The sequence below is a fragment of the Eptesicus fuscus genome, chromosome 7 (assembly GCF_027574615.1).
Source record: "Eptesicus fuscus isolate TK198812 chromosome 7, DD_ASM_mEF_20220401, whole genome shotgun sequence".
NCBI lineage: Eukaryota > Metazoa > Chordata > Mammalia > Chiroptera > Vespertilionidae > Eptesicus > Eptesicus fuscus.
Genome location: NC_072479.1, coordinates 11,761,931 through 11,789,111, shown reverse-complemented (window position 1 = coordinate 11,789,111; position 27,181 = coordinate 11,761,931). Strand labels below are relative to the sequence as shown.

The 27,181-nt window shown below is 41.6% G+C and overlaps 1 protein-coding gene across 4 annotated transcripts in view; it reads right to left on the bottom strand.

The window, feature by feature from the left end:
- Positions 1-16,778: 16,778 nt before the first annotated feature.
- Positions 16,779-27,181, bottom strand: part of USP12 (ubiquitin specific peptidase 12) — a 119,753-nt gene continuing 109,350 nt past the window's right edge. For all 4 annotated transcript variants that reach the window (XM_054718744.1, XM_054718743.1, XM_054718747.1 and 1 more), the window contains 3 exons: positions 25,607-25,804; positions 20,795-20,873; positions 16,779-19,938 (listed from right to left, as the gene is read on the bottom strand). In XM_054718744.1, coding sequence (XP_054574719.1) covers positions 19,837-19,938; positions 20,795-20,873; positions 25,607-25,804 — 379 coding nt within the window. In that variant the 3' untranslated portion in view covers positions 16,779-19,836. The remainder of the gene's footprint in view (positions 19,939-20,794; positions 20,874-25,606; positions 25,805-27,181) is intronic.

Sequence of the window (27,181 nt, the reverse complement as noted above, 5' to 3'; positions counted from 1 at the left end):
TCACAATCCAGGACTGCTGGCTCCTGATTGCCCCTAACCGCTTCTGCCTGCCAGCCTGATCACCCCCTAACCACTCCCCTGTCAGCCTGATTGATGCCTAACTGCTCCCCTGCCAGCCTGTTTGCCCCTAACTGCCCTCCCCTGCAGGCCTGGTCACCCCTAACTGCCCTCCCCTGCAGGACTGGTTACCCCCAACTGCTCTCCCCTGCAGGCCTGGGTCCCCCCGCCAACTGCCCTTCCCTGCAGGCCCGGTCACCCCCAACTTCCCTCCTCTGCCTGCCTGGTCACCCCTAACTGCCCTCCCCTGCAGGCTTGATTGCCCCCAACTTCCCTCCTCTGCCAGCCTGGTCGTCCCTAACTGCCCTTCCCTGAAGGCTTGATCACCCCCAACTGCCCTCCCTTGCAGACCTGGTTCCTCCCAACTGCCCTCCCCTGCTGGCCATCTTGTGGTGGCCATCTTGTGTCCACACGGGGGCAGCCATCTTGTGTGTTGGAGTGATGGCAATTTGCATATTATTTTTTGATTAGATAGGATTAGATAGGATAGAGGCCTGGTAAATGGGTGGGGGCTGGCTGGTTTGCCCTGAAGGGTGTCCTGGATCAGAGTGGGGGTTCTCTTGGGGTGTGGGGCGGCCTGGGCAAGGGGCCTGTGGTGGTTTGCGGGCCGGCCACGCCCCCAGCGACCCAAGCAGAGGCCCTGGTATCTGGGATTTATTTATCTTCTATAATTGAAACTTTGTAGCCTTGAGCGGAGCCAAGCCTCCTGCTTGCTCCATGGCCACAGCCATTTTTGTTGGGATTTATTTATCTTCTATAATTGAAACTTTGTAGCCTTGAGTGGAGGCCTGGGCCCACCAGGATAGGCGGAAAGCTTGGCTTCCTCCATTGCCAGGGAAACCCAAGCCTCCTGCTCTCTCCATGGCTGCAGCCATCTTGGTTGGGTTAATTTGCATACTCACTCCTGATTGGCTGGTGGGCGTGGCTTGTGGGTGTAGCAGAGGTACGGTCAATTTGCATATTACTATTTTATTAGATAGGATGATTTTCCTGATACAGACATACCTTTTTGGTTATATTGGTACATCCTAATTGTCAACATCACTATGCTTGTGCTTTGGGGTCATTAGTAAGTTAAATAAGGGTCACTTTGACACAAGCACTTCCCCCTTGACAGTGAATCTGATAACTGAGATGACTACTAAGAGACTGATGAGCAGGGAGTGCATGCAGTGCAGAGATGCTGGACAAAGAGATGGTTCACATCCAAGTGAGAGATTTCACCACGCTACTCAAAAAAGCAATTTAAAACTTATGAATTGTTTATTTCTGGAATTTTTCATTTACTATTTTTGGACTGCATTGACCATGGGTAACTAAAACCATGGAAAGCAAAACCACAGACAAGCAGGGACTACTGTAATATACAAATCCCTGACAGGTGGCCATTCTGATGCAAACCGTGTGGATGCCACGGAGGAGAATAGAAAAAGCAAAATTATATCGGCTAAGTGCAACGAGGACCAACAGAACCTAGGCAATGAATTTCCTTCTTCTGGCCAAGAAAATATTCTCATGAAAAGGAACTAAAGTTAATATAGAGCCATAATGAATGTTGGATTTCAATAAATAGAATTATCCTACACCATTGGTTAGTAAACTGAACTTAGTTCTCATTCTCTAGTGAGAATGAAGAGTCATTCTCAATTTTTTTGTGGTACTTTAAATCCTAAGTAAATTAATCCCTTTGGGTATTTTTAAAGACAGACATCTGAACTCAGCATGAACCTAACTTCTAACTCTTGCTCTCCTCACCTGGTAACATTTTATACAACCTGATGTCTCATCACCCTGTTCTTCTGTTCATCTGTCACCTATGTCATGCTGGACAACCATGGCCTCAGCTATGGATCTTGTCCCAACAAGGCTCCCCATCCTGTCTCTCACTGAGATCCTCTTCCTTTGGCCCCACTGAGGAGGCTGACCCAGGGGGGTAACAGTCATGGATGTTGGCCATGGGATGTTATCATTCATCCTCCCTTCTTCTCAGGTGCATGGGCTTCAGAAGCCTAGCAACTTTTCTCTACTGAACTCTGGTCCACCATGTTGCCCTCAGCCCGGACAGGCTAGGCAACTGAGGAATCTATAATGGGCTCCAATTATCACTTTCAAATCCTTCTTTGGAATGAGAAGGATGGAGGTCAAGGCCAAGACCCTTTCCTTTTGGGCATTTCCCCGTATGGTTATGACACTTGCTTTCCTCAAACCATAGCTAAGTCCTCCCTCTTCCTGGTGCCTTGGAAAGTCATTTTGTTAAATGCAGATGTGAACTAGTTATTCATGGAGTCCGTTTCTGAATGACCTAATCATGGTGACAAGCAAAGGAGTCTCTGAAACACACAGGAAGGGACATGCCATGGGAGTGACTCCATTCATGAGTGAGAAGGGACTCAGGTAGGAGGACAGACAGGTGCTTCCTGAGGGCACATGCCCTTCATTGGCTCTCAGACCAGATACCAGGAGACATTCAGACCATGAAACCACTCCTCTGTTCTGAGTCATTGCTCATCATGTGTCTTCCTGTGGAGTTTGCTTAATGGAAGAACATGCCATTTAAGCCAGTGTGCACACTTGGTCTATTCGCAAATATATTTTTTATTATAAACTAGTGGCCCAGTGCACAGACTCATGCACATTGAAAGGAAATTAATTAGAAGAAATATTTTAATATTGCTATTCACCCTTTCTCTATAATAGAAGTGTCAACCAAATTCAAAATCGACAATGACAGATTGAAACACACGCGTGTGATTGGCACCAGTGAGAGCTTTATATGTATCGCACATGCATGAGTCAACTTAGCCTTTTATAGACATAGAATAAACTTGCTTAATTAGACCTGCTTTCTGATTTAGCTAAACTTTTCCCAGTCCAGTGAAGCACCCCAACTTCTCTTTCAGGTAATTGTCAGCAACACAGCAGTAAATATCAACATGAAGCAGATTATTATTGTACATCATGCAGGGAGAACAAAGGGTAAAATATTTAACTGCAGCAGTGTTTGACTAAATTCTGTGCAGTGAGAAAACCTGAAGTCATTTCAAGGTCCACCATTTCTTACTTCTTTTCAGTCGGGTCTAGTTTCTAAACTTTCTAAATCTCCATTTTCCGGCTAATGAAAAGAAAATAGGACTCCACCGAGTCTTCTATCTACCTACTTCAGGACTTCTGTGAGGATCAAATGAGATGAGGCACGGGAAAATGCTTCACAGACATTTGGTTCAAGTGTGAAATGTTTGCACCTGGCTATAAAGCAAGTTGTGTTCTGGGCTGAAGAAACTGCAAGGAGGCTAGTCATCGCTAGAGAGAGGAAGCTGGGCGTTGGTACATGATGTCATTACCTGGACAGACACTTAGCATATTAACCTTTTACATATATAGATGGCCTGTCGCTAGGGAGAGGAAACCAGGCATTGCTACGTCATTACCCGATGCCCACAGCCACCATTTCTGGGCTGGGCTGGGCTGTGGGATGCATTTTGTGCCATGGGGTCTCAACAGTGTCAGCTGCATGGGCTGTCGCTCCAGGGTCATGGCAGGGCCTATGTACCACTTGGGGGAAGCCAAGTGTTGCTTTGTGAGTGCCAGGTACGCAGTGCCGTTTCTCTGTGCGCATCACGGCAGCTCCTGCACTGAGCGTCTGCCCCCTCGTGGTCAGTGCGCATCATAGTGACTGATCGGATGGTCGGACACTTAGCATATTAGCCTTTTATATATATAGATTAATGAGATGACACTCAGACCTTTTCATTCCACTCTCAGTATGTGTCTGTCTCTCTGAGACCAATCACCTTGAGGATTCTGACAAGATAGTTTCCAAACTTTGAAGCTAAAACCAGACCCCAGAGCACACACTCCACGGGCTTCCTGATGTCTGTCAGCCAGCCCAGCAAGGATGCACGGCAGCCCTTCCCAGCCCTAGTCACGTCCATGTCTAAAACAGCATGGACACCAGCTTCAGGCAGGTCAGTGAAAAGCAGAATCTTTGGAGGTGAGGCTAGGACAGTGGCTATTCTTAAGGTTCTCCAAGAGACTCTAACGAGCTGCTGGAGTTGACAATCACTGGCTTTGTGTGTGTCTCTTTCTAAGATGCAGAGCCCTCGATTCTGGAACCAATCTGAAGTCTTCTGTTCTCTGTTCTACTCAGCATTTGTAATAGTATTAGTACTGAGGGCCTAATAGTGCAAGCACCATGTTATGTACCTTTATATACAGTATCTGAAAACTTAAAACAACCCTGTAAGATAGATATTATCCCCATTTTTAATGTTTCATTTTCTTTTATAGCTAAGAAAACAGACTCAGAAAGGTTCAGTAACTTGACCAAAACTCACACAGCTGGTTAGCAAAGAAGCCATTCCTCACTCCAGATCTGATTCCAAAGTCCAGCTTTCCCGATGCCATGTTGTCTCTTAGCCTTGAATGGTTATAGGATTGACAATGTGAATACTCGCATTAGTAATGCTTTTCTCCAAAATGCCATCCCTAGGAATGGGGGCTGGGAGGACTGTTCCTCCAGAGCCGGTTGATGTGAAGGTAGCTGGCTGTGTTCAGCAGGCCATTTGTTATTGTCATCTAATTGTGGAGAACAGCAAACCAGAGGATAATTTTGAGCTAAATTACATCTGTGTTTTTAATCAAGAAGCCAACATTATTGATTATGTAATATCTGTCCTATTTATTTTAATCCTTGAGAAAACAATCACTTCCCCACTATACCCACTCCACCCCTGATTTGGAGATTTACTGCAGTGCCTGAAATCTAACAAGACTCGCCCGTGGCGTGCTGCAATTAGGTGCATAAAGTATCAAAACGGACAGTTCTTCCGATTGTAGAAATCCTGAGATACAAAGACTCCCTGGCATTACCCTAAATGTGTGTGTGGGGAGAGGCCTTGCTTCCCTCCACTCCCCAGACCGACGGCCCTCTGACTGAGTCATCAGAGGATCAGCCGCACCAGCTCCTGGTTCCATACTTGCTGGGGAGCTGAAGAGCTGGGCTGAGTTATCTAGACACCGCCTCACATGGCACTCCGACGAGGGCACATGCTGCTTGTGAATAATGGCGTCCTTGTACAAACTGGAGAATGACGGTCAGTGCTGGACCCAGAGTCGGGGGATGTCATCCACAGAGGGCACAGATGTCTCACTCAGCTCTACAAGTTTGTGATGACCTCTCCATTTTGGTGCTTTTGGGGTACTCCCAGCCTGAACCCTGAAATACTGTGCCATAGAAACAACTGATACATTCGATATTCAGCACAGTGCCTCAGGTTTCACGGGCGGTTCCTAACTATTTGTTGAGTAAATGAGGAAGGTGAGGACCTGCATGGCAAGTTCCCAGGACTTTGGTCAGGACTTTTTATACACTTATTGCATTATTGCATTATGTGAATCTCACAACAGTTCCCAAGGGAGAACACTGAGCGCAGAGAACACGTAGCTAATCAGTGGTGGAACCAATTTTCAAACCAGTTCTGTCTCCTTTGAGCCTCATACTCTGTTCTTTGTACCACTTACTAAGAGTAGTCCAAGAGAGGACCTCTTGTCTGTCCCAAACAGGGGCTCCAACCTTTGCCCAACTGATCTCCCCACCTAAGATCTAGACAGTCAGCTCAACACATCAATAAATATCCCTTCTGTTTGCAGGGCACAATCCCTGTGCTGCCGGGGAGGCGCCAGCCGTAGCCCCCGCCCTGCGGGAGGTAGAGGGATGGTAGCCAGGCTAGCTCTGGTGCACCACTGCCAAGCACGGCAGGTCAGAGGACATGAAAGCAACAGTTACTCCAGCTGAGGAATGGGTAAGGCTTCCTGCCATCGCTGGTGTCTCAGGTAGGCCTCGAAGGAGGCATGAGAAATGAGGGCAAAGGCAAGGCAGAAAGTCTCGGGACCCAGGGTGTGGTCTGCTGTGCCGCCAAGAACTCTGAGCCTGGTTCCCCTGGATCCAAATCCTAGCCTCGCCACTCTGCCAGCAGTGAGTTAGCTGACCCCTCACACCTCCATTTGCTCACCTGTGAAGTGAGATGCAATCTAACTTCAAGGTTCCTACACTTCCTTCCACGCCACTTAGGAACAAGCTGGAGCTCCCGCAGCAGAACCACCCAGTGGTGTGAGTGCAGAACGGGACCGCGCACGCTCAGGGCTAAGCCTGACTCCTGCATGCAGAAGTGCTCCACAAATATTAGTTGCTGTTTTTATTACTTGGGGTCCAGCAAGAAGTCCAATTTGACTAGAGCAGAGGATGTGGGTAGAAGTATCTTTCCATCCCCAGCTCTTGCTTGGAACATATTAGACCCTCTTTATAACATACTAGTAGTCCCTGAACCTCTCTGCCCCAAGAAAATAGAGAGGTATTTAGGAATCCCAATGAACCAGCCACTCCACCTTGCTCTGCACCCCTACCTCATTCCGACGTCAGGGAACATGCACTCGCCATCCACCCCAGGATCTGGATGCTCTCCACCTAACTCTTTGCATGGCTGACCCTTTCTCATCTTCCAAGTCTAGCTCAGATGTCACCTCCTCAGAGAGGACTTCCCCATCCACTCTCTCTATAGCGGGCCTCCCCCATTTTGGTTCCTCAGCACATAGCCCTGTTCCTTCTCTTCATACATATCACAGTGTCTAACAATTTTGTTGTGTTTGCACCATTCAAACGTAAGTTCCATGAAGGCAGTCAATCTCACTCACTCTTTAGTGCCAAGCACAAATTAGCTGCCCAATAAATAGTTCTTGAATGAGTTGATGAATAAATGACTCTTCAGTTTAAATATCTGACCTGAATGACCCTCTTTTTCAAGGTTACTTTTTTTCTTCTTTTAATCATAATAGAACCATCACTAACAAACCTGTTTGTAATCTTGTTTCATTTTTAAATGTCAACTCACCCGTGCTTGCTCTCTCTCTTGTGTATCTTGAGGTAAAGAAATTTTCCGCCCTGGCAGGGTGGCTGAATTGGGAGTGTCATCCTGGGCACCAAAAGGTTGGGGGTTCGATTCCCAGTCCCGACACATACCTAGGTTGTAGGTTTGAGCCCCTGGCAGGGAGTGTATGGGAGGCAACCAATAGATGTCTTTTTCTCATATCGATGTTTCTCTCTCCCTAAAAATCAATAAAAACATATCCCCCGGTGAGGATTAAAAAAAGAGCCCTGGCCGGTGTTGCTCTGTGGTTAGAGTGTCAGACTGTGCACTGGAGAGTCTTGGGTTTGATTCCTGGTCAGGGGGGTGGGGGATGGTAAGAATAAGTAAAAGGGGTGATCAGGAGCCAAATTATCAGGGATTTTGTTAAGAAGTTAGATTTTACCCCAAGGAACATGAACTTATTAAAATGTTTTAAGCAGGTGAGTTCTTTCAGCATTTATTCAATAAACACAGGCCCTCAAAGAGGCCTCAAATTTCACGGTGGAGGGTGAACTTACATAGGCTAAGGCTGGAGGTAGAAATGCTGGTACGAGGCACAGGAGCATGGACCAGGAGTTTTAGAAGGTAGTCCTGACAGGACTTGTTGTCTGAATGTATGTGCAGGACGAAGATAAAGGAATGGAACACTATTTCCAGTTTCTGACTTGTGCACATGGGTTAATAATGGTACCATGATGGAGACAAGGAACACTGTGGGAAGGATGGGTAGGTATTGGAGCAACTGGGTTTGAGGTGTCAGTGACATCTGGATGGTGCTGCCCAGGAGACACAACCAAACATATGGGACTGGAACTCAAGGCTAGAGGCAAAGATTTGGTAGCCACTGGCATCAGAGGGTAACGGAAGCCATGGAGTGAAGGCTGTCCCAGAGTGGACAGAGAACAAATGCCTAGAGCATCCTGAAGAACACCAACAAGGAATCCTTCCTCTGCTGACTTCCTTGGCGAAGTTTTCAATCAATATACTTAAGGCCTATAGATGGAACCTCAGTGTCTTGTGTCCCAATCCCCCACCTGCATTCCCAGTGCCATCACCTTGTCCGGGCTCTCAAGCTTCTCATATGGATCACTACAGTCTTCTCATTGGTCTTCTCTTGTAGGCAGGGGGAATCTACTTCCACTGCTACCATTATCCTCCCAAACTTCATTCTGAGAAACCAGTCATCTACTTAAAACCCTTTAAAATTCCCTATGCCCATCTTAGGAAAATCGAAACTGCTTAGCTTGAGAAATTAGGCCTCTTGTAATTAGAACACTACCTACCTTCCTTGCCTCATGTTGCTAACTGTACTTTGCTCTAGCCATAAACCCATGTATTTCCCAGATGTCACTGTGCCTTCTCACACATTGCTTTTCTACGAATCCCCCACCTTTTCCTGGACCTAAATAACCCTTACTTGCCCTAGCTGGTTTTGCTCAGTGGATAGAGCATCAGTCTAAGGACTGAAGGGTCCCAGGTTCGATTCTGGGCAAGGGCACATGCCCAAGTTGCAGGCTCATCCCCAGTAGGGGGTGTGCAGGAGGCAACCGATTCTCTCTAATCATTGATGTTTCTATCTCTTGCTCCCTCTCCCTTCCTCTCTGAAATCAGTAAAAATGTATTTAAATTTTACTTCTCCTTGAAAGCTCGGCTCAAGCAGTATTCCCCCTGGGAGGCCTTCCCTGCCCGGCAAAGATTTAGATGCTCTTCCTCTGTGTTCCCACATTATCTTATGTTCCCATCATGGCTTTCAACACTCTGCATATATAAAATCTTATTCAACTTTGTGTTCTTGGTAATTGGTACACAGGAGGCACTCAATCAATATGAACAGAATCGATACCTAACGGCTAACATTTATTGGGCCTGGGATATGAAGGCGGTCTGCCTGTACAACCTGTGCTCTCTACCATAGTGAGCTGCCTCTAGTAACTCCTTCTGAACTCAACATTTGGTATATATTTGTCTTGTTCTTTAAAAATTAACTTTTCTACATTGTGAGCTTCATCAAAACAGCCATATTAGCCATCTTTATACCCTTGCAACAACTGTTATGCTTTTCATTACGAAAAGATGATATTCAATAGGTATCAAATAATAACTACTCAATAAATATCTAAGAAATTAGTGTTGGGTTTCAGCTTGTTTCTAGACACTATTTGAGGAACTGTTGCCATGAACTGTACTAGGCATATCTTACATGTACCTCCATTTAGCTTCACAACATTCCTACAAGAGAGCAGTACTCTGCCCTTTTATAAATGAGGAATGTGGGCTCAGGTGGGCCATGCAGCTTGCACCAGGTCCCAAGGAGAAGTGGAGGCTTGCTGTCTACTTAAAGTGTATGATTAGCTCGACATACGAAGGAGAAGGCAATAAACATTATGATCACCAAGTGATCCAGTTCAGATCTGGATTGGTACTGGGAAAGATGCCAAGAGGCCTGTGTCAGAGAAACGTGACATGCTGCCAAAGTCATTTCTGACAAGAAAACCCTTGGAGAGGCTGCTGGCAAATGAGACCAACAAGCCATCACCCACCAAGTGGGACTGAAAGGCTGCACTGAAGTCATCCTCCATCTTATGTGACTGCAACTGCTGCATCCGACATCCAGATTCTGGGACAGTTTCATCCGATTTCATTAGCCTGGGCTTTAATCTACGTATCTAGCAGTAAATTCACTTCACAAAATTTCTCTCCAAAAATATTCAAGTTGCCCATCAACTGCAATTTTTTTTAATCCTAAAGTCTCTCCAGGGTCCTTAAAATTCATCATCTTTCCATAGATGAAAAAAAATTGTATGCCAGGACAAATGATGTAAATACAACTAGTTTCCAGTAAAACTTTCAAAAAGCACCCAACATTCTTCAACATGAGGCTGCTAATTTTATTGATCTGGCCTCGGTTATTAAATGCCTCAGTTACTGCAGGCATTGAGTTCATCAGAGTGATTATCTTAGAAGCACAACTGCCATTGCAACTTCTGTCCAGTCGTAAGTTGTAGTGTCAAAGCTTTGCACTGTGGCACATAAGAGAGTATATCCTGAGCATATGAATTCTGATTATTCACAGCCATCATGGCTACACCTCCCAAATTGCCAGGCATTGTCAGTTTATTAAAAACAAATGATTGTGCCAGGCCAGTGTGGCTCAGTGATTTAGCATCAACCCATGAACTAAGAAGTCCCTGGTTCTGTTCTTGGTAAGGGCACATGCCCAGGGTTGAGGCTTGATCCCAGTAGGAGGTGTGCAGGAGGCAGCCAATAGATGTCTCCCTCTCATCGATGTTTCAATCTCTCTATCCTTCTCCCTTTCTCTTTCTCTAAAATCAATAAAAACGTTATTTTTAAGAAAAGCAAATGCTTGCAAACCACCTTTGGTATATTCATACCATAGAACACTATGATCTAACCCCAAGCCTAGATTTCTTTCTGGGTTCTCAGCAAAATGCTTTTTTCTCTCTCCCTGTGTAAGCCAGAGAAACGTAAGAATCCTTCTTAACACCCCCACTCCGTTACCCACCTCCCAGCCCATTGCCAAGTCCCATCATTCTGAGGTCTCATCACACCCACTCTGGCCCCCTCCAAACCACAGCCCAGGACTATCTTCTCAAAGTATAAATTTCCTACCCTACCTACTTTGGCATAGAACCACAAACCTATCTCAGTTTGTAAACTTTACATTCAGTTAGATAAATTAATGTAAATTCAAACCAGTTCTAATAAACAGTTTAATATACAGCAAAAAGTAGAGTCCATATAATGTACAGGAGCCCTGACTACATTGACCACTGACTTCTGGAATGATAAATATGTGTAACACTAGAAAAACAGGTAAGATGCTTACCTGTAGTCATGTTTTCTGAAGCTTCCATTATTACATTTCATAATCTAATCCACTGATATGCAATTTTGTAAGTCTACCTTCCTAATCATTCTATAACCCCTTTTCTTCCTTAAACTAAGTATAATACCCTGGCAGGTTAAAAAACTAGTCAATGAAAGTCCAGCCAAGAAAACACTCATTTTTGCAGCCTAAAATAAATGGTTTCCACCTAAAGGGAAAAGCTACTGGCAAACAAGTTTTAGTAAGTAGGTTGAAAACAACAAAACCAATCATTGTATTTATTATCCCAAAGTGTGCACAGACCGCATATCACTGTCCTGCTCTGGGCTTTGCAGTGAATGGACAGACTTTGCACTCACACAGTAAAAGCAAAATTCCATTTCATTCTTCACACTTCCCATGACTTACTGGTACAGTACTATAAATAGCACAAACATGCAAGGTGAACAGGTCACCATTCAGTTACTTTTTAGTATGTTTTTTATTAAGTTTGCCACAATTCAGAGGTTCCTAAATGTAAGGAACCTGATTTTCTTCAAAGGAAAGTGTTTCTTAGCAACGGTGCAAGGTGCTTTACAGTGGACTCATCCAAGGCCATCGTGCCTAAGCAAACTGAAAGCAACATAACCTCAACTCCTGCCATTTATAGCATCTTGAGACTGGTGTTTTGTTCAACCCAGCTCCCTAGTCAGGGGCTGATGATGACCTAATGACAATTTAGATTCTTCCCATAGTAAATGATAGCACTCTATGTCCCACTGTTTTAGATGATAAAGTAGTGTGATGTAGAACTATGGATTCTGGAATAGAAAATAGGGCCAGATAGATACCAGCTCTGCCATTTATTTACCCTATCTTTGCTGCCAAATCTGGGAAGAAGCTAAAGGTTATCTAGCACACCTCCTACCCAGTCTAAGAACCCACTACCAATGGTCAGATGTCATCAGCATGTCACATCAGCGTGTCAGCATCTCTCACTGCTGAACAACCAGGAGCTTTTCCTTGGACTTATTATAGCCTCTCTGCCCTTTCCTCACCTCCATCCCAATTCAATCCTAAAAACAAAACGTCCTCTGGAGGGCAACCTTCCAATGCCACACGTAAAGACAAGTGTCCAACCCCCACCCCCTTAAGTTTTCCCTGACCACTTCTTAAATAACTTGGTTTGGGGACAATGCTTCCATCAGGTCAACTCCAGATTAGCAGTGACCTTATAGAAAAAAAGACACTATAGAACTTTGATTAAGTTCTAATCCAGGGAGTCCCCAGTCTGGATGATTAGAGTTCCCTGGAGCTTCTGAAGCCAGATTTCTTGTCTCTAGTTAATCAAAATCTTGGGGGATGGATCTCAGGAATCTGAACATTTGTAAAATCCCCCCATGATTCTGCCAATCATTCAGATTTGGGAATAATTCAGCAAATTAGTATAATGGGACTATTTGTCTTGATCTTTAAAAAGTTTTGTTTCTTTGGAAATAATCAGGCAGTATAAAGTTTTGTTACTCAGTTTAATTATAGGGCAAATCATTGACAACAGTGAGGAAAAGGAACCAATTATTAAGGTGAATTATGGTAAGTGCTATCTGATGCAGAAGAGAACTCATTTCCTCAGGAATCAGGGGTTCATAATAACTGCTTGAGTGAGACTTCCTGAGAATAATATAGAGTCTTTCCTTAGGGAAACAAGGGTGGAGAGGGTGGGACAAGCATTTTCAAGCAATGTTAGAAATTGTATTACCAAATAATATCATGAGTTAATATTCTATTATACTTAGTGTTTCTAGTCCCTTTGACTGTTTTTGATTTCCAGCTTCTCTATTTGGGTCTAGCAATCTGTATCCATGTGGATTGTCAATGACACCTTTCCACCCCACATTTCTCCCCCTGTTCAGTATTCTGTTTGAGTGTACAGCTGTTGCCTTTAACTCCTCTTAGGTGAAAAATCCCTCCAGGGCAAAAACTATGCCTTCTACTTTCTTAATAATGACTTAAAGGGAGCATATAAGTTTTGGTTCTTTGTAAAAATCTTTTTATATTCTCAAACTCTTCCAAAATGTTGAAAAAGAAGGAACACTTCCTATCTCATTCTCTGAGGCCAACATAGCCCTTATACCAAAGCCAAAGACACTACAAGAAAACTACAAACCAGGATCCCCTATATTCATGGAAAAATCAACAAATTACTAACAAGTCAAACTTAGCAGCATAGTAAAAGGATTATACCAAACAGGATTTATTCCCAGAATGCAAGGATGGTTCAACATATGAAAAGCAGTAACTGTAATATACCACACTAATAAAATGAAGCAAAAAACCACCCACAATCAATGATAACAGAAAGCACCTGACAAAAATGCAACACCCTTTCTTGTTAAAACACACTCATATTAAAATAGAGAAAAACTCCAACATAAAAAACTCACAACTTAATGGTGGAAAATTGAAAGCTTTCCTCTCAGATCAGAAACCAGGCATGGATACCTGATTTCACCACTTATATTATTAATATTAGAGGCCCGGTGAACGAAATTTGTGCACTCGGGGGGCGGGGCCCTCAGCTCAGCCTGCGCCTTCTCACAGTCCGGGAGCCCCCCAATCAATCACCCCACCTAGTCAGGGCTCTGGGATATATCACCCCTGCAGAGGGAGGCCCCACCCACCCGCTGCAGCGCCCCCGCTGGATAGCCTAGGCCTCCTTCTGCGGGGCAATCATGGGGCAAAGACTGGCCCCTGACTAATCGCATTACACCTGCCTCTGCTGGCTTGGCACAAGTGAGTGTCATAGCGTGGTCATCCAGGCGGTCGTTCCACTATTTGGCCATTCGGTCGATTTGCATATTATGCTTTTATTATTATAGATTAGAAGTTCTAGCCACGGCAATGAGGCAAGAAAAATAATAAAAAGTCATCCAAATTTGGAAAAGATAAAGTAAAATTATCTATTTGCAAATGGCATGACCTTGTATGTAGAAAACCCTAGAGTCCACCAAAAACTTAGAATAAAAAAATTCCCCAAAGTTGTAGAATATAAAATCAATGCACAAAAATCAGTTACGCCTCTATACACTAACAACGAATAATCCAAAAAAGAAAATTAAAAAACAATCGTACTGTATCACAAAGAATAAAACACTTTGGAATAAACTTCACCAAGATGGTGAAACACTTATATACCAAAAACTAATGCTGCTGAAAAAAATTAAACATGACAGAAATAAATGAACAGATATCCCATGTTTATGGACTGGAAGAATTAATATTGTTAAAATAACAATACTACCCAAAGTGACCTACAGATTCCACACAATCCCTATCAAAATTCCAACAGCAATTTTTGCATAAACTAAAAAACCTGTCCTAAAATTTATATAAAATCTCAAAGGACTGGGAATAGCCAAAATAATATTGAAATAGAACAGCAAAGCTAGAGACCTCATATTTTCTGATTTCAAAACTTACTACAAAGGCACAGTAATAAATAGTGTGGGCCGGCCAGAGTGGTGGCTCAGTTGGTTTAGTCTAGTCCTGTGCATTGAAAGGTTGCAGGTCCAATCCCCTGCAGAAGGCAACCAATCGAAGTTTCTCTCTCACAATGATGTCCCTCTCTCCCCCGCTCTAAGCAGGTCCTCAGGTGAGGATTAAAACACACACACACACACACACACACACACAAAAACACACACACAAAACCACAGTGTGATGCTGGTATAAGGACAGACATATTGACCAGTGGAATAGAATAGAGCCCCAAAATAAACCCTCACATATATGGCCAATTGATTTTTGATAAGAATGCCAAGAATATTCAACGTAGTAAGAACAGATTTACAAGTGGTGAAGCATCTGAAACGGGATTCCTTTTTTTAAATTTAAATTTTATTTTATAAATATAAAGGAAGGAAGAGGGAGAGAGAGATAGAAACATCAATGATGAGACAGAATCATTGATCAGCTGCCTCCTGCATGCCCCCCATTGGGGATCGAGCCTGCAACCCGGGCATGTGCCCTTGACTGGAATTGAACCTAGGACCCTTCAGTCCACAGGTCAATGTTCTATCCACCGAGCCAAACCGGCTATGGCTGAAACGGGATTAATATTAAGGATGTACAAAGAACACCTACATCTCAACAACAAATAAACAGCTCAATTTAAAGAAATGGACAAAGGACTTAAGAGACATTTTTCCAAAGAAGACATACAAATGGCCAATAAACATGTGAAAAGATGCTTGACATCACCAATCATCAAGAAAATGCAAATTAAAACCATGAGACATGGCCTCACACCATTTGGGATGGCCACTACCAACCCACCCCCCATCCTCAAAACAAAAGCAGAAAACAATAAATGTTGTTTCAGCAGCAAAAGCAGGAAACAATAAATGTTGGCAGGGATATGCAGGAACTGGAACCCTGCTGCATTATTGATGGGAATGTAAAATGGTGTAGCTTTTGTAAAAAACAGTATGGCAGTTACTGAAAAAACAATTAAACAGGGTTACGTATCATCCAGCAATTCCTAGTACATACCCAAAAGAACTGAAACTGGGGACTCAGATACTTGTACAACAATGTTCATAACAGCATTACTCACAATAGCCAAAGATAGATACAACCCAAATGTCCATGAAGAGATGAATGGATAAACAAAGTGTGGTGTATACGTATAATGGAATATTATTCTGTCTTAAAAAGGAAGTTCTGACATGAATATGCCTTGAAAATATGCTAAGTGAAATAAGCTGAACACAAAAGAACAAATATTGTATGATTCTATTTATATGAGGTACCTAGAGCAGTTAAATTCATAAAGACAGAAAGTAGAAAAGGGTCAAATAGAGGATGGGGAGAGGGGGCATTAATGTTTAATGGGTACACAGCTTCTGTTTGGAAAGATAAAAAAATTCTGGAAATAGTGGTGATGGTTGCACGTTGTGAATGTGCTTAGTGTCACTTAGTGGTACACTTAAAATGGTTAGAATGGTAAATTTCATGTATATGTATTTCCCACAATAAATAATGCCAGCCGTGGTTAAGAACTTGGCAGTGAGGTCATACTTATCTGAAACCTGGATCTGCTACTTTCCAGCTGAGTGAGTTTAAGAAAAAGACTTAACTTCTGAAGAGCTTTATCCTTTTGTAAAATGAGGATATCACTACCTCATAGAGGTTGTTGTCAAGATTAACATTAAAACAAGTAAAATGCCAAGCACAGGGCCTATCGCCCTATCAACTTAACAACGATGGGATGGTTCGTTACTTTAACAGCTCTGGAGAGTTAAAAAAAAAGGTAGTAGATTATCATAAAAAAAGTAAGTGAAAATAAGTGGAAAAGCTTTAAAATACACGCACAGGTACCAGGTAACGAGAACTTTAAAAAGGGAGGGGCAGCTTTGGCTTTTCAACAGCTCAGAAAAACGTGAATACAGAGAACTAGATTTACTCAAAGTCGAAGGGTGTGATATAAATGCTGAGATCTTAGGTCCCCAGTGACAGTCCAGTACACCTATTATTGTGTTTATTCTAAGAACACTTTTTCAGACATATGGATAAGAAAAGTGCTTCTGGAGGAGGGTTTCCAAGAATAATGAAGGATGGATTACATATAATGGAGACATAAACAACTATTCAAGTTACTCAACAATGGAACAGGCTTCAAGTACTAAAGCACTGATTTTACAGGAGCAATTCTACACTGGAAAGGAAGCAGAGTGCTAGGAACAGTGACTTTGAAGGTACTTTGCTCTAAGATTCTATAATTCTAAATTTAAATGTTTAAACTTGGGCTTTTTGGAAAGACAATGCTACTCCATAAAGAAAAATGCAATATGGAATGAAATTCTCTTTGGATAACTAAAGTAGTAACTTTTGAGCAAAAACAATAAGACAATTTCCAAAGTGTGTACTTCTAATTTGCAAATACACTTTAGGCAAAAAGGAAAAAAAAAAACAACACACTTAAAACCCACAAGCACAAATAAAACAACTTTAATAGATATTATTTTGTATTTATATAGTGCCTTCTTCAAGAACCTTAGATGCTTTACAGACATTTTATCTAATTAATCCCCACAACAACCCTGTGAGGTAGGTATTACTCCCACTTTACAAGATAGGGAGACTGAAGCACAGAGAGGTTAAGTGACTTGCCCAAGGTCACACAGTTAAATTCACTGAAGAGCCAGGACCTGAGCGCCTTAGCCTCCTAGCTCCCAGCTAAATACCTCATGAGAGAATCTCTAATGAAAAGTATCTTTAAAGAAAGTATCAAGAGTAGTATGTTATGAAAATGAGATCTTTCTACTGCCATCAAGGAAAGAAAAAACCCTATACTGATGGTTAGAGACAACAAGATCCATATATTACACATTTCCTTTTCCTTCTGGAAGTCGCATGGCTCCTGTCTTAAGTAATCTTCTAAAGGTAAAGTTGCAAAGACAGAAGCCATATGACTTCGAAGTGAGATTTAATTTAGAATATTTACTTTTAGTTATGATAATTTATAGAAATTTTATTCCAATATACAAAATATGGAACAGCCATTCCCAACAATCATGGACATAGACAGCAATCAGCCACCATTTACAACTGAAGCCTGCCCTTCATTTCAACCACAGTCAACCAACAGACAACCTCACAATGCTGTCTATATAGGTCACTTTTCTTACTATATCTGCATTTCCCCCATAACCCTAACCCTATAGGTTTTTAAAGTATGTTGAGTTTCTGATAAGCTTGCAAACATTCTACTTAGATGCAGCTGCACTAAGAGTAAAAAGTAAATTGAGAACCATCACCCCACAGTCCCTCCCCTGACAAATCATACCAGTACTATTAAATGCAGTATAGATATGAACAGTGTATGACTACCATGGAACTCAACAAGAATGCTATCATTTGCTTTAATATGAAATTTAACCTTAGCTTTTACTGTTTTTTAAAATGCACAATGTGAAAACAAACAAAGTATTTCAACGCTGTACCTTTATGCAAATGACTTCATCTATCTTTCTTACACATGCCATGGCCTGACTCACATAAAAACTGACTCAGCTTCACTTTACTCACCTTCTCTGTGCTGAAAACCACAGAAACACCACTTTAAAATCCAAGACAATTTGGTTTAAGCCCTCAAAATAAAAAATGTATCCAGTTCCACTGCTATGGCCTTCCCACATTCTCGGTTGTGATTCTCTGTGCAATGCTGGTAAATTAGCCAGGCTATGTTATTTGTACAGAACAATTCCAGCCAAGATAAGGCTTCAGAAACTATACCTTAAAAAGTAGTTTATCAAAATACCTCATAATTTTCTCCCAGCACATCTGTTAAACAACCCAATTAACTAAGTGACCCTGTTAAAGATATGTTCATGGAATGAATAGGTGAAGTCATTTCCTGAGCTAAAAGATACAGATAATAAATGTTAATAATAGCAGCAGACAAAAGGATTCTTTTTTGTTTTTCGTATTCAACAGTATTAATAAAATAAGTTTAGAAAATTACAGCAATTAAAAAATTACTGCCTGAAAAGACTCTGATAAATAATATCCAAGGCTTGATTGCTATTATTTTGAATATATTATTCAAATACTTTCCACAAGTGACATTGGTCACTGTCAGAGAACTTACTGATGCATGAAAAAGTGTCAATTGCAAAAATTTACACATTTTAATTACATACATTACTTCTTAAAACTCCTAACAGAAGGGAGTCTTAACAAAGTTAATTTCCAAACAGTCTCCCAGTAAGATTTGTAAAGGTGGATGGAGAAAAGGACATGTTTGTGTATTCCTGGTCTACTTTATTAAAAGTTAATTTTCAAAGTTTTTTTCCGCTAGCTACTGGGGTTATGGTAAATGATTCCTTCTTTCCAAGGTAAAGAATGACTCTGGAAAATAATATAACTGCTATGACATGAATCTTCCAGAAATGACCTCAATTGGAAACATTAGAGTATTTAAGAATTCTAAAGACGAGTATACCACCACTGCACCAGAATGTCTTTTATCATCCTAACAACTATAGGGAATTTTTTTATAGTTTCTTATTTTGCTGAAATTAAAGCTGAATAAAATAACTGACTTAGAAGCTAAAACAAAAGACAAATATTTAGCCAGAGATATCAGTTCCTCCTGAAAAAGAATATTTACCTCATCTCATTGCAATTTTTCTTACGGTATCTTACTGATTTAAATAGAGTTTAAAATTCACCTTAAAAATAGAAACAAGCAAAATGACTAGTTAACTGACAAAAGCTAATAAAACTTAAAAATATGCTCAAATTTACTGACAGAATCATGGGCACTTCATACAATACTTAGACTCTAGCAGTTTTAAGTAAAATAAATAAGGAAAAATTATAATTACAAAGCCAGTCTTTCCCCTTGGGGAAACAAAAAGCCACCTTTGACCAATTGTTCCCTACATATACATATACTGTATATTATTAAAAGCTTCTTTAGAGAAGCAAAACATATTTGTCTTCCTGATACTGGATTCTAAAACCTGTTAGTTTTTTATATCAGGAAGGCAACTGCAAGTGTTGGGCCCAAAAGTATTTCTGGTTTATGATTGAAAAGACCCTCAAATATCCTTTCTGTACTCATTCAACACAGGCAAATTTATACACTGTGTTCTCTATCATCTCCTTAAATGATCAACATAACCTGGCATAGATTCCTATTCTTTCTACTGCACCCCGAAGGAGTTAGAATCATTATTGATGCAATTAATAAAGAGAACGTGTGTGTATCGATCACCGGAAGGCTGCTTTACAGGAGGAGCTGCTCTCTCTGATGTCATTTCCTTGTTGAATGGAACTGCACAGACAGCATGATACCTGAGCAAATAAATCAACTACCATAATAGGAAGAGCTTGTTAATCCATAGTCTTTGCTTTATTGTGTGCAAAGTGTGCCACTGCCCCCTGAGCTTCCTGCATTTCTCTTTTCTTGAAAAATTAGTGCTTGATCCTTTCCATAATAACCAGAGAAGAAATGAGGCAGAAGTCTCTTCATCGCGGTTCCCCTCAGTCTCGAGACTGATAGAAAAGGATGTAACCAGACTCAGAGTTCTTTGAGATATCTGATGTCAACCCGTAGAATTCTTCAATAGCTTGTGCATCTATTTTCTGTGAGGCAAAATGTAAACATTAATACTTAAACAAGCTCCTTGGACTGCTTTAATTCAGTAAAACCTTCAACATTTTTTGAAACATACCTTTCATTTTCTCATTTGTAAAATAGCTCTGCACAACCAGAATAGCTTAAATTTAAATAATATCAAGTGTTGGTGAAAATATGGAGCAACTACAACTCTCATACACAGCTGGGGGAAATATAAATTTATACAGATACACTGGAAAAATGTTTAGCATCATCTAAAGCTGAACATTCAATTACCCTTTAATCCATCAATTCTATTTGTAGATATGGGCCTAAACTATATGAAACCACTAATAGTTGTTGCTTAAGATTTGTGCACTTTGCTATAGGTATATTATAGCTTAATACAGTTCATTTTTTAAAAATCTGGTTTTATTGATTTTAGAGAGATGGAGATAGATAGAAACATCAATGATGAGAATGAGCAACTGACTGCCTCCTGCATGCTCTCTGAAACCCAGGCATGTACCCTAACCAGGAATCAAACCATGACCTCCTTGTTCATGGGTCGATGCTCAACCACTGATCAACACCAGCCAGCAAGATACATTTCTTCTTTAAATAAAAGTTTTTTTAAAACGAGTTCTGTCATTGAAAGCTATCCCTTGTCATATTCTAAACACCATAAAGGTTAGCTGACAATTCAAGCATTGGGACTGGATGTTAGGGAGTACAAAGTAAAAAATAGATTACAATCTGAAGATCTAGATATTTGTCTAATACTCAACCTGTCATATATGAATGAGAAGCTGGGAGAAAAAAGTGAAGAGTAAAACACACATACACCTTGAAGAAAAAAAAAAAAATTAAGAAATTACTTACTTCTACAATATCGTCATCAAACAACAACCAAAAGTCATGACTCTTAACTATTGCGATGTAATGGCCTCTATTAGGACCACTGAAACAAAGAGAAAGAAAATCAAATTATTAGTACTCTACTTTGAGAGGTATAACCAGTATTCTATTTATATAAAGCTATGTTATTAAAATTCTTTATGTCTTTGTAAGAGTTGTAATTATTTCTAAAAATATTTTTCAAATTTGCTTCTATGAAAGATTTAAATAAAATTTTCTAGCATTTTTAGTGGGAGGGGATGTGGGGGACCCCAGAGATTGGGCCTAAACCAGCAGTCGGGCATCCCTCTCACAATCCGGGACTGCTGGCTCCTAACTACACACCTGCCTGCCTGCCTGATCACCCCTAACCGCCTCTGCCTGCCGACCTGATCTCCCCTAACTGCTTTCCCTGCCGGCCTGATTGCCCCCAATGGCTCCCCACCACCAGCCTGGTTGCCCCTAACTGCCCCCTCCCTGTCGTCCCTTACTACCCCGCCGGCCTGGTCGCCCTTTACTGCCCCCCCAACTGCCTGGTCACCCCTAACTGCCCCCCCCCACACTGGCCTGGTCACCCTCAATTGCTCCCCCCTGCCGGCCTGGTAGCCCCACACAGCCTGCTGTTCAGTCATTTGGTTGTCCCTCACTAACCCCCCTGCCGGCCTCGTCACCCCACGCAGCATGCTGTTTAGTCATCCGTCCGGTTGTTTCGGTCGTGATGGCCCTTGGCTTTTATACTGTATATTAGGATAACTGCCTTTGTGTCTCAACTTAAATAAACCTGGAGTATAGACATCTAGATATATGTAAAAATAAAGGAGATTATTTCTTTTAAAAGAAATTTCTTTGCTTTAAAAAGGATATGTTGAAGATTTCAATCTCTCAGTTTAAATATAACTCATTATAAAAATGTATAATTTTTTATTAAATTATAAATCTATCATTGATATTAGAGTTTGAAATAATTTTCAACACAAATTATTCTTTATGATGAATACTATTTTAAAAAAGCAAGCTCAGACATTAGAATAAGTGACCTACTACATTTCCCACGTGTTGGATCCTTAATCCTATAGATGAAATGATTATCTTAGGTGACAAAATGGCACAAACAAGAGGACTTTTTCACTGCAAAGGAAAACACCTCAAAATGGGTTTTTTAAAAATGCTTTTAATGCTAAAATAAGTCTAATTTCTCCATTTCTATAGGATTCATCTAAACAGTCATTTTAGAGTGAGAAGTAAGAAATGGGGGGTAAAAACATTTCAAGGGCGTGAAAATTAAAAAAAAAAACAATCACAGAAAGGTTGAGCAACAGAGCCTGAGAGGGAAAGAGCAGGTGGGCTGAGGACAGGTAGGTATCAGACTGAAATGGTTAGACACCTTTATCCTTTGGCTAAGAACTAGTTTGAAGAACAGTAGGCAAAAGTTAATTACAGAAACTAATAAGATGAAGGACTGAGGGTAAGAAATTGATACCTAAGGAAGTGGTTAATCAGAGAATTACATTAAGAACATAAAACATGTTCAGTTCAATATGCAAAGATGCCTGATATGTACAAATGACTATGCTATTTCTGTGGGGATTAGAGACAGCAACAACGTCCTGCCCTGAAGAAACTACTCCAGAGGCATATACAGAAGAGGATATAAAAGCAGAGCCATGGGACAATGAAATAAGACCTCATCCAGTGAGAGAGGAAGGGAAAGAGCTGAGGAATCAAGAAAGGTTAGTTACACAGAGGAGTTGGGGTTTGAGATGGGCTTAAAGTATCAGCAAATATTTGTTGGAAACCTCTGATATGCCAGGCATTGGGGATAGAGAGCGAGCAAACTGGACTGGCACAGACATGCTGAAAATGAGATCCCCCAATAGTCAAAGGCTTCAGACAAAGGCAAACCCTTTATACTGATATGAAATGTATCTACAGGTAAGTATCATAAATAAAAAATAAAAATGAAAACACTTAAAATATGTTTAATGTTTTGTTTAATGAATGATTTCCCATTTTTAAAAGTGCATATTCTTGCCCTAGCCAGTTGCTCAGTGGTTAGAGTGTTGGCCCGCAGACTGTAGGGTCTTGCATTCAATTCCTGGTCAAGGGCATGTGCCTCATTTGCAAGCTCCATTCGGACTGGGTTGGGGCATGTGTGGGAGGCAACCAATCGATGTGTCTCTCTCATATTGATGTTTCTCTCCCCCCCCCCCCCCGCCACTCTCTCTTAAGAAAAAAAATCAATGGAAAAAATATCCTCTAGTGAGCATTACATAAATAGATAGATGATAGATAGATAGATAGATAGATAGATAGTGCCCATTCTCATAAGGAAAAACAGATGTATAAGTGGATAAATACAATATACTACAAAGTAGTAAGTCATGACCAGCAACGCACACCTAGTAGTTACAGAACACAGAGGCACAGCACCAAATGGAGACTGAGGCTGTAGAGAAGACCACTGAGGAAGATACACAGAGGTTTAATAGGCAGAGCAGGGGACAGGAAGAAGGCATGAGGGGACCACAGTGAAAGAAAAGGAAGAATAAGAGACTAGTGTGGGGAGGGATGTGAAATAGCTTCTGTGAAGAACTCAGGCAGGAATGAGCTCCACCGCCGTCAGCTGGCCCATGAGGAGTCAATGAGCATCCCTCAACTTTCTGCAGCATTCTGACAGCTAAGTTTGGAGACATGAACAGGAGCAGGAGAATGTCACAGTGTTTACAACAATGTTTTAACTAGAGGCCCAGTGCATGAAATTCGTGCACTGGTAGGGTCCCTAGCAGCTGCTGGCCGGGTACTTCCGGGTACTTCCTCCCTTCCTCCGGCCGGCCCTGCCCCCTGGTTGAACAACCAGACGAATTCCCGGTTGAGGGGACAATTGGCATACTACACTTTATTATATAGGATAACTGACTGGTGGTAAGGCTGGGAGGAGAAGCAGATGTGGCCAAGGAAAGGGTTAAAAAGAAAGATCAAGAGACAAGAGGCTGTAAGGGAAAAAGGATGGATTAAATTTTAAAAGATGACAGTGAGGGAAGGGAGCTCAGGGCTGTGATAAGGAATCTCAGAGTTCAAGATCTTGCCAGTAGAGCAATTCCAAAAGATGGAGCAGAATTTAAATGGGGTAAAACTGTCACTGAATATGAAAAGACTATCAAATGGAACAGTTATGGTGTGAAAAGCTAATATTATTACTGTTGTTGTTATTAAAACAGTAGTAGCAGCTAAGTGATTTACATTTCCCTTTTAATCCTGATAATGCAGTAAGACAGTCGATATTACTTACCTTTTATAGAAGAGAAAACGGACATTCAGCTAGTTCTTTATGGTCACAATGACCAGAAATGGCAAAAGGAAAACTGAAACCAAGGTTTCTTTGCCTCTAAAGCCTCTGGACTGAATAATTACAGATTCTTTATTTCTTATTGCTTTCCTCCATTCAGATGTCATCACTCTTAGTTTAGAAATGGAATGCTCCAAAAATGGAAAGATAATAGCAAAGTATATAATACAGGGAGACAGGCTAATGAAGGCAATGGAAGTTCAAGACTGTTACGACAGTTGACTTCCAGTTGTCATTACATATTCTGAGCAGAGAGCGGGGAGGGGACAGCTAAACCTGGGGAGGCAGGGGCTTTCTTAGTTGGATAAAACATACTATTAGTATAACTTTCCCCAAACCTGGGAGAAAGAGATGAGTGTCTTATTTTATAACTAGAGGCCCAGTGCATGATTGAATCATGCATGTGTAGGGTCCTCTACACGCTTTCGCTTTCGATCACGGGGGAGCTGGGCGCCTGTCTGCTGGTGCACCAAGGCCTTTTGGAAGCCTCCGGTGCGGCGGAGGCTTCTGAAAGGCCTGGTGCCGGAGCAGACAGGCACCCAGCTCCTCAGCTTTTGATGGTCTGTGGCGGGACGTGAGCTCGCTGCCCCAGAGGCCCCTTCTGTTCCGTAGCACAGCCATGGCGCAGACGCTGAGCTCGTGCCGCCAGTGGTGACACGAGCTCAGCGTCCCACTGGCCCAATCAGCTACCCCGGCCACCCCAAGTCCCGCCCCCTGCGCCTCCCGCTGGCCCAATCATGGGCGTAGCAGAGTGATGGTAATTTACATATTACCATTTTATTAGGTAGGATTATTACAGGAAATTCTCAACAGTCAATGAAGACTGTATGTTTCAAGTATAAATTCTAATTACATGATGCTCATAGTTTAAGAATTTTTTTATCTATTTTATAAATTAAGATACAAAGTGAGAAATCACACTAAATTGGCTAATGGGAAGTAAACACACTGAGGTAAAAAGCAGAAAACTTATATTTGCAGATTATTTCCAAAGCCATTTTAAATGGGTTTCCATGACCATTAACACAATGAACATATCCAATGAATCAAAGAAATAATTTATTTTGCAAATCTATTTAGGCACCATCATTTAAAAATAAATAAATGGAAAATAGGCCTTAATGTTCTTAGAGTAATATTTAAATAATAAGAAAAAATTCAAATCCAGAGAGGGAAGAGAGTGGGGGGAATAAAGAGGGTAAAGGGAATCAAGTTTATGGAGCCAGAAGGAGACACGACTCTGGGTGGTGAGCACACAACAAAGCACACAGATGACGTACTGTAGAATATTTATAAATATTCTCATTTATAAACGTTTTAAGGAGGAAATGATAAAATCTATCTGGATGAGAATCTCTGAAAGGTCTACCCTGGAATCCCTCAAGAATACCCTGAATGCTCACTGTTCACAGACCCATCCTCCCACTGCCAGGCCCCACAACTGCAATTACCTTCCACAGTGAACCACAACAGCAACAAGGTCATACATTCTGTCAGGATTGGTTGCATCACCTGAAGTATTAAAGAGACGAAGTTCTAAAGGAAAAACTACCCGGTAAGAAAGTTTGGTGTATCGATGAAGTTGATCCATATATTTAAATCTCTTCAGGTGTAGAGCTAGAATCATGGGCAGCTTTTTAACTTTCATCCTATTAAAATAAACAAGAAAACAAAATTTCATAAAAGATGTACACTATATCCTTAAAAGAATGAGCAAATTTTATGATTCCATTAACAAACAATTAACTGTCAGTTTTAATAGCCAACACTACCCACTTTGCATATTTCTAGCAGTTATTTTTATATTGAGAAAGCAATATTCTGAACATCTTAAAACAACTCCACCCCACCCTACCCATCATCACCAAACCACATAAATTGACTGAGCACTCAACATGGCTTCAAAGCACATGGAATGACTATGGTCTTTGTTAAGAAATCTATTTCTGAAATATGATAAGGCTAATGTAGACATGGTGTCTACGACTAGTGGAAGGAAAACCAATTTTTTAAAACCATCAACTCTTCTGGATGTGAGTGGAGACTGAAATCATTGGTTTAATCAAATCTATATAATTAATAACAGGTTGAGAGTTTCCGGTCAAGATGGCGGAGTAGGTAAATGCAGTAATCACATCCTCCCACAACCATGTCAAAGTTACAACTAAACTACAGAACAACTATTATTCAGAACCACCTGAAACTTGTTGGTTGAACAGAAGTCCTATAACTAAGGATATAAAGAAGCCACATCAAGACTGGTAAAAGGGGTGGAGACACAAAACGGGCTGGTCCTACACACTATGTATGGTGAATAAAATTGGGATTATCTCGGCTACAGAGGTCCCCTCTGAAGAGTGAGAGGTCCCCGGCTCCCCAACAGGCCTCCTAGGCTGGCCTTCCAGTGCCAGGAAGCGAAGTCCCCATAATTTTGGCTGTAAAAACCAGCAGGGATGTGGCTGAGTGAGACAGAGGAATCCCAGACAGTTCCTCTTAAAGGGACTGCTCACAGACTTACACAATCTGAGCTCCAGCACTGGGGCAGCAGCTCGAAAGGCACCAGGATACATGGGGAAGAACTGAATTGTTTCACATCAAAACAAGAGCTGGGGGGTAGAGGCAGCTTTCTCCCAGACAGAAATGCTGGCAAAGGCCATTGTTCCTTTTCTGTGCTGACAGATGGGCTCCACATCTGAGACTCTATCAACCTGGCTCATACTATTCGCCTTGCCCTGGTGATTCCCTGAGACCCCACCCAACTTGCAGACCCACCCAAGACTTCCATTCTACTTTCCATATGAATGGCCTTTCTTGGCTCATGCTCTGACTTTCCTAAAACCTCTCAAATAAGCAGCACCTGGCCGTCAGGTACCTATACCTCTCGCTAAATGCCCCAGGTCTGACACTAGCGGCAACCAGCCTTGGTTCCCAATTTGGCCTCTCCTGAGCACCTCCAAGCCCAGCACAAGTAGCAGCCATCTGCAAACTGCTTTGTAGCTCATGTCGGGTGGCCCCAGGCAGAACAA